The 12,462-nt window shown below is 35.6% G+C and overlaps 1 protein-coding gene across 1 annotated transcript in view; it reads right to left on the bottom strand.

Annotated features, from left to right (window-relative positions):
* The window catches only part of LOC137238267 (sarcocystatin-A-like), a 36,051-nt gene extending 24,788 nt beyond the window's left edge, over positions 1-11,263 (bottom strand). The window contains exon 1 of the mRNA XM_067763064.1: positions 11,131-11,263. Coding sequence (XP_067619165.1) covers positions 11,131-11,196 — 66 coding nt within the window. The 5' untranslated portion in view covers positions 11,197-11,263. The remainder of the gene's footprint in view (positions 1-11,130) is intronic.
* Positions 11,264-12,462: the final 1,199 nt, after the last annotated feature.

Consider the following 12,462-nt stretch of genomic DNA (forward strand, 5'->3'; position numbering starts at 1 on the left):
AACACCTTTCGTTTGATACCCATATCGTACAAACACATTCTAGAGTCACCCCTGGTCCACCTTGATGGCGATATCTCGAAAAGGGGTCCACCTATAGAACTAAAGCCCACTCCCTTTTAAAATAACCATTAACACCTTTTATTTGATACCCATATCGTACAAACACATTCTAGAGTCACCCCTGGTCCACCTTGATGGCGATATCTCGAAAAGGCGTCCACCTATAGAACTAAAGACCACTCCCTTTTAAAATACCCCTTAACACCTTTCATTTGATACCCATATCGTACAAAGAAATTCTAGAGTCACCCATGGTCCACCTTGATGGCGATATCTCAAAAAGGCGTCCACCTATAGAACCAAAGCCCACTCCCTTTTAAAATACCCATTAACACCTTTCATTTGATACCCATATCGTACAAACACATTTTAGTCACCCCTGGTCCACCTTGATGGCGATATCTCGAAAAGGCGTCCACCTATAGAACTAAAGCCCACTCCCTTTTAAAATACCCCTTAACACCTTTCATTTGATACCCATATCGTACAAAGAAATTCTAGAGTCACCCATGGTCCACCTTGATGGAGATATCTCAAAAAGGCGTCCACCTATAGAACCAAAGCCCACTACCTTTTAAAATACCCATTAACACCTTTCATTTGATACCCATATCGTACAAACACATTCTAGAGTCACCCCTGGTCCACCTTGATGGCGATATCTCGAAAAGGGGTCCACCTATAGAACTAAAGCCCACTCCCTTTTAAAATACCCATTAACACCTTTCATTTGATACCCATATCGTACAAACACATTCTAGAGTCACCCCTGGTCCAGCTTGATGGCGATATCTCGAAAAGGCGTCCACCTATAGAACTAAAGCCCACTCCCTTTTAAAATACCCCTTAACACCTTTCATTTGATACCCATATCGTACAAACACATTCTGGAGTCACCCCTGGTCCACCTTTATGGCGATATCTCAAAAAGGCGTCCACCTATAGAACTAAAGCCCACTCCCTTTTAAAATACTCATTAACACATTTCATTTGATTTCCGTATCGTACAAACACATTCTAGAGTCACCCCTGGTCCACCTTGATGGCGATATCTCGAAAACGCGTCCGCCTATAGAATTAAGGCCCACTCCCTTTTAAAATACTCATTAACACCTTTCATTTGATACCCATATCGTACAAAGAAATTCTAGAGTCATCCCTGGTCCACCTTTATGGCGATATGTCGAAAACGCGTCCACCTATAGAATTAAGGCCCACTCCCTTTTAAAATACTCATTAACACCTTTCATTTGATACCCATATCATACAAACACATTCTAGAGTCACCCCTGGTCCAGCTTGATGGCGATATCTCGAAAAGGCGTCCACCTATAGAACTAAAGCCCACTCCCTTTTAAAATACCCATTAACACCTTTCATTTGATACCCATATCGTACAAACACATTCTAGAGTCACCCCTGGTCCACCTTTATGGCGATATCTCAAAAAGGCGTCCACCTATAGAACTAAAGCCCACTCCCTTTTAAAATACTCATTAACACATTTCATTTGATTTCCGTATCGTACAAACACATTCTAGAGTCACCCCTGGTCCACCTTTATGGCGATATCTCGAAAACGCGTCCGCCTATAGAATTAAGGCCCACTCCCTTTTAAAATACTCATTAACACCTTTCATTTGATACCCATATCGTACAAAGAAATTCTAGAGTCATCCCTGGTCCACCTTTATGGCGATATCTCGAAAACGCGTCCACCTATAGAATTAAGGCCCATTCCCTTTTAAAATACTCATTAACACCTTTCATTTGATACCCATATCATACAAACACATTCTAGAGTCACCCCTGGTCGACCTTGATGGCGATATCTCGAAAAGGGGTCCACCTATTGAACTAAAGCCCACTCCCTTTTAAAATAACCATTAGCACCTTTCATTTGATATCCATATCGTACAAACACATTCTAGAGTCACCCCTGGTCCACCTTGATGGCGATATCTCGAAAAGGCGTCCACCTATAGAACTAAAGCCCACTCCCTTTTAAAATACCCCTTAACACCTTTCATTTGATACCCATATCGTACAAACACATTCTAGAGTCACCCCTGGTCCACCTTGATGGCGATATCTCAAAAAGGCGTCCACCTATAGAACCAAAGCCCACTCCCTTTTAAAATACCCATTAACACCTTTCATTTTATACCCATATCGTACAAACACATTCTAGAGTCACCCCTGGTCCACCTTGATGGCGATATCTCGAAAAGGGGTCCACCTATAGAACTAAAGCCCACTCCCTTTTAAAATACCCATTAACACCTTTCATTTGATATCCAAATCGTACAAAGAAATTCTAGAGTCACCCATGGTCCACCTTGATGGCGATATCTCAAAAAGGCTTCCACCTATAGAACCAAAGCCCACTCCCTTTTAAAATACCCATTAACACCTTTCATTTGATACCCATATCGTACAAACACATTCTAGAGTCACCCCTGGTCCACCTTGATGGCGATATCTCGAAAAGGCGTCCACCTATAGAACTAAAGCCCACTCCCTTTTAAAATACCCCTTAACACCTTTCATTTGATACCCATATAGTACAAACACATTGTGGTAGTTGATAAATATACCACTATTTAATTGAACAAACACTATTTTATTTTTTATAAAATATCTTTATTTTAATGACTCCTTAATGTATGTTACAATACGTTTTAAAAATTCATAACCGAATGAAAATTTTTGAAAGAATAATCTCAAAATTGAAATATAAAAAATTAACAAGAACAAAAATTAAATTCATTTAAAGTAGGTACATTTAAAGTTGAATATAAATATAACCCTACAATACTCCCCCTTCCGGAGATTTAACGTTAAATAAATTAAAAGTAACTTTCTTTTTTGTTTTTGTGTTAGGTATCTGTATTTTATCAATCATTGCTGGTTTTAAACGATCAATAGGAATAGATTTAATTTCATTGTTTATTTCAATTTTAAAGTTTTTAATATCTTTTTCAATAACTCTATAAAGACCTGCACACGGATGTTGCAAGGAATGTTTGTTTATTACACGTACAAAAACAAAATGACAATCTTTTAAATCTTTTGGAACAAAAATACCACTAGAATTTTGATGATGTACCAAATTTGATTTACAATTTTTAAAATGTTCACGCAAACTACTTAAAACATCCGTTGAAGTTATATTCTCTGTAGTTGAAACAAATAATTCACCAGGTAATCTTAAATTTTGTCCATAAACCATTTCAGCCGGTGTTGCTGAAATATCTTCTTTAAAAATCGATCGCAAACCCATAAGTACTATTGGTAACTGTTCATACCAATCTCTGGATCCATTCCTAGCCATTATTGAAGATTTAAGCTGTCTATGAAAACGTTCTATCATTCCATTAGCTTGGGGATGATAAGGAGAAGTTGTTATTTGATGACTTCCAAGAAGTTTCGTTAATTCTGAAAACAAGTTTGAAGTAAATTGAGATCCCTGATCTGTTGTTATTTCTAATGGAAATCCAAAACGTGAAATATATTCTTTAAAAAATTTATTTACAACCGTAATTGCAGAAATATCTCTTAGTGCGAATGCCTCTGGCCAACGTGTAAATCTATCAATTATAGTTAATATGTAACGATATCCTTTTGAAGCAGTTAAGGGTCCAACAATATCTAAGTGAATGTGTTCAAATCTAGATTTTGGAATTGGAATTTTCATAACTGGAGATTTTGTATGACGATGTACTTTCGATTTTTGATAACTTATACATTCTTTAGACCAAGTGTTAATATCTTTATTCATTTTAGGCCAAAAATATTTCTTAACTATCAAACGACGTGTAGCTCTACTACCAGGATGTGAAATCCCATGTAACATATCAAATATTATTTTTCTTAAATTGTTTGGAATGAAAGGCCTAGGATTTTCTCCTGACACTTCGCACCATATATTAAAGTTAAGAACAGGAATTTTTATTAGTTTCAAATTTAAAAATGTTTGCTCTGAGGTAAGTTTGCTTAATTCACTGTCTTGTTGTTGTTTACTTTGTAAAATTTTTAAATTAATGTCCGAATTATTAATCGCTTCTACTTCAAACGCACGAGATAATGTATCAGCTACAACATTTTCTTGTCCTTTAATATACCTAATGTCATTCGTAAACTGCGCAATGAATTCCATATGTCTAGTCTGTCTTGGACTGCGTTCTGTTTTTGAATTTAAAGCAAATACAAGAGGCTTGTGATCTGTGAAAACTGTAAATTCACGTCCATCTAGAAGGTAACGAAAATGTTTAGTGTTCAAATAAATAGCTAATAGTTCCCTATCAAATGCACTATATTTAATTTCGGATGGAGACAATTTCTTTGAAAAGAATGCAAGTGGTTCTGACTTATTATTAAACGTTTGATGTATGACACCACCTATTGCCGTATTGGATGCATCTACATTTAAAGAAAGTTTTGCATCTTTGTTAAAATGATTTAACAATATCGCAGATGCAAACTTTTCTTTAATGCATTCGAAAGCTTTATTAGATGTATCGTCCCAAATTAAAATCTTGTCTCGCTTCTTATTTGTTCTATTAATTAAATCATAGATAACTGTCGTAAACTCTGCTAATTTTGGTATATATCGATGGTAATAATTAACCATACCAATAAATTTTTGTGCCTGCTTAATAGATTTTGGACGATCAAAATTTCGAATGGCTAAAACTTTTTCTTCTGAGGGTCTAATTCCCGTTTCAGAAATATTATGTCCTAAAAAGTCAACATTTGTTACGCCAAAAGTACATTTACTTGGTTTTATATTTAAACCGTACTCCGTTAGGCGCTGAAATAGTACGCGAAGATCTTTGAAATGTTGTTCCTCATTTTCGCTTGCCACTAAGAGATCATCAATATATGTAAAAACAAAGTCTAAATCATTAACTACTTCATTAATAAATCGTTGAAAAGTTTGCGCGGAATTCCTAAGCCCGAAAGGCATTCGTACAAATTCAAACATGCCAAAAGGCGTAGTGATTGCAGTTTTATAGATATCCTCTTCTGCCATTGGAATTTGGTGATAAGCTCTTACCAAATCTAGCTTCGAAAATACTTTCTTATTTCTGAGATTCATGTTGAAGTCATGAACATGGGGCAAAGGATAACGATCAGGGACTGTTACAACGTTTAATCTTCTAAAATCTCCACAAGGACGCCAGTCATTTAACTCCTTCTTGGGTACAAGATGCAAAGGAGATGCTACCGCTGAATTAGAAGGCCTACATATCCCTGTCTTTACTAAAAAATCGAATTCAGTTTTAGCTACTTTGAATTTAATAGGGTCTAAACGCCTTGGTTTAGAAAATGGTAAATTTCCTTCAGTGACTAGTCTGTGAACTGTTGTATGTCTAACTGGTTGTGAATAATCTGGTTCAGAAAATAAAGAAGGAAATTCTTTCAATAACTTTGTAAATTTGTTATCAACAGCGAAAACTTTTGGTAGCGAAACATTACAAACACATGAAATTGTGTTAACTGAAAGACTTGTTACCGGATCTACTAAGCATTTGCGTTTAACATCAATTAAGAGACCATATTTACACAGAAAATCAGCACCGATAATTGGTTTAGCTATATCTGCTATTAAAAACGTGAACGGAAATTCGCGACGCAGTCCCAAATTTAAGGTTAAAAGTTTTTTACCATATGTCGAAATCGTTGAACCGTTAGCTGCCGTTAAAATAATATCTGATGACTTTTTCGAACATGAAGATTTTGAAACCGGAAGCACTGAAATTTCTGCTCCACTATTTATTAAAAAACTCAATTTGTTTGTTTTATCAAAAATAAATAAGCGACGTGTAAAAGTGTCTAAATATCCGTTTTTTGTCGCCGCAACAACGGATGACTTTAGTTTGACGAACTATTGTTATTTTTAAAAGCGCATGGTTGTTCGCACTTCAAAGCCTGATTACCAAACTTATAATGATACCTACAGAGCCAATTGGGGTTGTCACGAGACTTTGATCTATATCTAGAGGGACTTCTAAAGCGATTCCTACTAAAAAATCGGGACCTTGAATAATTTTGACTCATCTGATTTTTAATTTCACTGATCTCTAATGATAATTTTTCAAAATTTTTGCAAATAATGTTAGTTGTTTGAACTAAATTTGAAATAATTGTATTTTCGCTTTTAGAATTTAGAAAATTACTAACTGAAGCTATTTCATTTTTATTATAAGCTTCCCAAATATTATCGGCTAATTTAACTAATTCACTTATTTCAGTCGAATTCGAACTAGCAAGGATAATACTTAAATTTTTTGGCAACTTCCTTATCCAAAGCTTTTTAAGAATTTCCTTGCTAAAATTGTTTCCAGAGAGTAGCACTAGAGACCGATAAAACTCAGAAGGTTTACAATCTCCCATTTCTGAATCGGATAACATTCGATCTAACTTGGCATTCTCACTTAATGAGTGCCGTTCAATTAAAATTTTCTTTAATGCAGAAAATTTGTCATCTTCAGGAGGATTTTGAATAAAATCAAGAATTGTCATAATTACATCCTGCGTTAGTGCAGTTATGACATATTCATATTTTGTCCCTTCCTAAGTAATGTTCTTTCGACTAAATTGCATTTCAGCATGGATGAACCATGCTTCAGGGCAATTAGTCCAAAATTGGGGAAGTTTTACCGATGTAGCAAAAATTTCGTTATTTTGATTCACATATGGATTTGGTAAATAATTTTGATAATTTTCATTATCCAAATCAATAAGCGAATCGTTTACGATGATTGATGGTGAATGAAGCATTGTTAATAAAAATAATTACAAAAATTATATTATAGGAAGAAATAAAAATGTCCGGAAAGGAGCGTTTACAAAACCAAAATGTTTAATCTATTTTGATACATATACATATACATATAAATAATATTAATGCTAGATACAGCTCACCAAATATTTCTCGACATTGTATATTTTTTACTTATTTCGAAATAATATGTTTGTCCAGAAAATCCAAAATTGCATAACAAATTCTTGAGTTCCTTTTCTACACGTTCTCTGCACTCGCAAGTGAGCTGTTTTTTCTATTATATTTGTTGTTATTTGCTCCTGCTTTCTTTGTAGTTATTTTGGTAGCTGCTTGTTTTCTTACACGCTTTTGTGGTGTTATTGCTTAACGTTTGATTGGTTGCTTTCTAGCTTTAATATATTCCGCGTTCAGTATCTCAAAAATATTAACAAGTAACTGAGCATTTGTAAATTTTCTGCTCTTTATTTCAAATTAATCTTTTAGTTAAATTTAGATTTTATTTTTTAATTATTTTAATTTTATACAGGATGTTATTAATAAATCGCACCGCTAATTGTTTGTTCTAATTTTTGCTTTTTAACTACTTTTGGCAATAACACATTTTTGATGATCCAATTTAGGGAATAAATCACGCTAATTTTCTAATGCCTGTTTGGCTGCGTTCATTTCAGCTTGTTATATGGATGAATCATTTGCCGTTGCCAAATGCTTAATAAACTGATATTTCAGATTCTCCGCTTTCATTATTCGCAACATAAGACAGCATTGTTTTAGCTACGATTTTTGATCATTCCAATAGAGCTTTTAAAAATACTTCCAACAAATCAGCGTGATCCTTAGTCTTAATTAACGATGAGCGTTTTTCTTATCACTGTAGGTTTTTTAAAAAAGGCCTGGCTGATCGCCAATGTGGTAGTTGATAAATATACCACTATTTAATTGAACAAACACTATTTTATTTTTTATAAAATATCTTTATTTTAATGACTCCTTAATGTATGTTACAATACGTTTTAAAAATTCATAACCGAATGAAAATTTTTGAAAGAATAATCTTAAAATTGAAATATAAAAAATTAACAAGAACAAAAATTAAATTCATTTAAAGTAGGTACATTTAAAGTTGAATATAAATATAACCCTACAATCTCCCTTTTAAAATACCCCTTAACACCTTTCATTTGATACCCATATCGTACAAAGAAATTCTAGAGTCACCCATGGTCCACCTTGATGGCGATATCTCAAAAAGGCGTCCACCTATAGAACCAAAGCCCACTCCCTGTTAAAATACCCATTAACACCTTTCATTTGATACCCATATCGTACAAAGAAATTCTAGAGTCACCCCTGGTCCACCTTGATGGCGATATCTCGAAAAGGCGTCCACCTATAGAACCAAAGCCCACTCCCTTTTAAAATACCCCTTAACACCTTTTATTTGATACCCATATCGCGCAAACACATTCTAGAGTCACCCATGGTCCACCTTGATGGCGATATCTCGAAAAGGCGTCCACCTATAGAACTAAAGCCCACTCCCTTTTAAAATACCCCTTAACACCTTTCATTTGATACCCATATCGTACAAAGAAATTCTAGAGTCACCCCTGGTCCACCTTGATGGCGATATCTCGAAAAGGCGTCCACCTATAGAACCAAAGCCCACTCCCTTTTAAAACACCCATTAACACCTTTCATTTGATACCCATATCGTACAAAGAAATTCTAGAGTCACCCCTGGTCCACCTTGATGGCGATATCTCGAAAAGGCGTCCACCTATAGAACCAAAGCCCACTCCCTTTTAAAATACCCATTAACACCTTTTATTTGATACCCATATCGCGCAAACACATTCTAGAGTCACCCATGGTCCACCTTGATGGCGATATCTCGAAAAGGCGTCCACCTATAGAACCAAAGCCCACTCCCTTTTAAAATACCCCTTAACACCTTTCATTTGATACCCATATCGTACAAAGAAATTCTAGAGTCACCCCTGGTCCACCTTGATGGCGATATCTCGAAAAGGCGTCCACCTATAGAACCAAAGCCCACTCCCTTTTAAAATACCCATTAACACCTTTCATTTGATACCCATATCGTACAAAGAAATTCTAGAGTCACCCCTGGTCCACCTTGATGGCGATATCTCGAAAAGGCGTCCACCTATAGAACCAAAGCCCACTCCCTTTTAAAATACCCCTTAACACCTTTTATTTGATACCCATATCGCGCAAACACATTCTAGAGTCACCCATGGTCCACCTTGATGGCGATATCTCGAAAAGGCGTCCACCTATAGAACTAAAGCCCACTCCCTTTTAAAATACCCCTTAACACCTTTCATTTGATACCCATATCGTACAAAGAAATTCTAGAGTCACCCCTGGTCCACCTTGATGGCGATATCTCGAAAAGGCGTCCACCTATAGAACCAAAGCCCACTCCCTTTTAAAATACCCCTTAACACCTTTCATTTGATACCCATATCGCGCAAACACATTCTAGAGTCACCCATGGTCCACCTTGATGGCGATATCTCGAAAAGGCGTCCACCTATAGAACTAAAGCCCACTCCCTTTTAAAATACCCCTTAACACCTTTCATTTGATACCCATATCGTACAAAGAAATTCTAGAGTCACCCCTGGTCCACCTTGATGGCGATATCTCAAAAAGGCTAAAGCCCACTCCCTTTTAAAATACCCATTAACACCTTTCATTTGATACCCATATCGTACAAACACATTCTAGAGTCACCCCTGGTCCACCTTGATGGCGATATCTCGAAAAGGCGTCCACCTATAGAACTAAAGCCCACTCCCTTTTAAAATACCCCTTAACACCTTTCATTTGATACCCATATCGTACAAAGAAATTCTAGAGTCACCCATGGTCCACCTTGATGGCGATATCTCAAAAAGGCGTCCACCTATAGAACCAAAGCCCACTCCCTTTTAAAATACCCATTAACACCTTTCATTTGATACCCATATCGTACAAACACATTCTAGAGTCACCCCTGGTCCACCTTGATGGCGATATCTCGAAAAGGGGTCCACCTATAGAACTAAAGCCCACTCCCTTTTAAAATACCCATTAACACCTTTCATTTGATACCCATATCGTACAAACACATTCTAGAGTCACCCCTGGTCCACCTTGATGGCGATATCTTGAAATGGCGTCCACCTATGGAACTAAGGATTACTCCCTTTTAAAATACTCATTAACACCTTTCTTTTGGTACCCATATTGTACAAACAAATTCTAGGGTCAGCCCTGCTCCACCTTTATGGCGATATCTCGAAACGGCGTCCACCTATGGAACTAAGGATTACTCCCTTTTAAAATACTCATTAACACCTTTCTTTTGGTACCCATATTGTACAAATAAATTCTAGGGTCACCCCTGGTCCACCTTTATGGCAATATTTCGAAACGGCGTCCACCTGTAGAACTAAGGCCCACTCCCTTTTAAAATACTCATTAACACCTTTCGTTTGATACCCATATCGTACAAACAAAGTCTAGAGTCAACCCTGGTCCACCTTTATGGCGATATCCCTAAATGGCGTCCATCTATAGATCTATGGCCCACTTCCTCTTAAAATACTCTTTAATATCTTCCATTTGATACACATGTCATACAAACAAATTCCAGGGTTACCCTAGGTTCCTTTTACAACATGGTGATTTCCTTACTTTGTCTCCATAGCTCTCAACTGAGTATGTAATGTTCGGTTACACCCGAACTTAACCTTCCTTACTTCTTTAATTAAGTAGTTACTTCTCTTTTCCAAAATCATAGATGCATAATGGCCCTACATCGCATTAATAAATGGGAGACAATTCAAGAAATTCCAATTCAAGAAATTCAAGAAATTGGTGGCTCTTAATATAATTTATCCTCTTTGGTCCACAGTGTAATCAGATATGTTCACTAAAATAATTCACGAACGACTCAATTAATTTTTGTTTTGATAATTTTGTAAAAACTGTTATAGTTATGCATTGGAATCGATTAGTTTAGTCAAGCTGACCATCGAGTTTCAGCACCAGTTTTTCAAAAAAAATATACCAGTTTATAATTCACTGTGACATGTGACATCGATTAAGCCATATCAAAAATATTGGATTCGTGGTAATGCAATTTCAACGCTGATATGTGAATATTATTTTTCGTCAAACACCTGTGCTTACGTGTTTATGTATTTGAGTATATCAAATTAATTTAAAACATTTGATTTCCACTATCTTTTTTAACTATTCTTTACCTCAGGCTGCGTGAGCGCTACGCTGACTAAACAACTTAACAATAAAAACAACTTCGTACTCAACATTATTATTATAATTTTTTTGTTTTATATTTAGGATTCAAAAGCTGTAAGTTTTTCCCGTAAAGAAGAAAGTAGAACTGTTGAAATCTCAGACCAAGGACTGCCTTTTATAGCACAATTTTTTTAAAAATTGTTTATGTGCTCTCTTAACAATATGAGTAAACAAAGTCACATTGCATGTGTAGGTATAGTAATTGATCTGATGAAAACATAGTCAAAAAGAGATATGTTCTGCAATAAATTAAAATGGGGATTTCATCAAACAAATTCTTATATAACGTGTTTTTCAAAAATTCGCTAGGATAGGGTGTTTTTGCACAGGCATCTTCCACTTTGACTAGGTTATGTTCTAAAACACTAGCTGCAGGCGAGAAACATAATAACTTCAATTAGACCCCTCGTATCATCACATTCGGTGCTCAGCCTTTTAAATAACTTATAATTTGCAAAAAAACAATTGTAGTGAATTTGAGAAAAGGCTAGATTTCGATTAATATAAACTGATTTACATGGAAACCATTATCTGACATTTAGTTTAGAAAACTCTTTTTCTGCGTTATGCCATCTTCAGTGCCATATTTCGTTCTGAAGCCCACTTTACAAGGGATGAAGGAAAATCTTTTCAATATATACATCAACTGACTCCCATGTCAACAAAACGAAATTAATAAGGATTGCAGTTTTACTAAGTATGTATCTATAGAGGAGCTTAGATCATATACTTAGTGCGTACATGGTGCCGAACCAAATTAAGGGAAATCTATTGCAGTATCATCTGAGCATTTTAGCTCAAATTTCGGAATATTTCCCTGGGAGCTCAAAAAAAAATCGATAGCACGCATGGAAAGGAGTCATAAAAGTAAAATTTTACAGGGCCGTTTTATGGGTATTTTTAAGTGGGGTTCGGAGCCTTTTTCAAATTTAATGGAGTCTTTTGGACTCTATTTAGAATTTTTGTGATGATTTTAGAGCCATATTATAAGCTGTGCCTAAACCTTTTCGGGATCATTGTGGAATTATTTTGAATTTTTATTAGAGACTGTTGAAATAACTTGCTTCACTTTAAGAACTATTAAAATCTTTCGAAATAAAAAAAAAAATACGCCTTAATATGGCACTTTTTTGTAACTTGTCACTGTTGACAAACGTTCAGAACAAAAAGACCTTCCTTAGGTACAATAAAAAATATTATAAAATGCTCTGAAACATCCCGCTAACTGACCATTGTCGTGTATCCGACCCACAGCTTAAATTTTGTCCCACTAGGCT

This window comes from Eurosta solidaginis, chromosome 1, assembly GCF_040869045.1.
Source record: "Eurosta solidaginis isolate ZX-2024a chromosome 1, ASM4086904v1, whole genome shotgun sequence".
Lineage (NCBI taxonomy): Eukaryota > Metazoa > Arthropoda > Insecta > Diptera > Tephritidae > Eurosta > Eurosta solidaginis.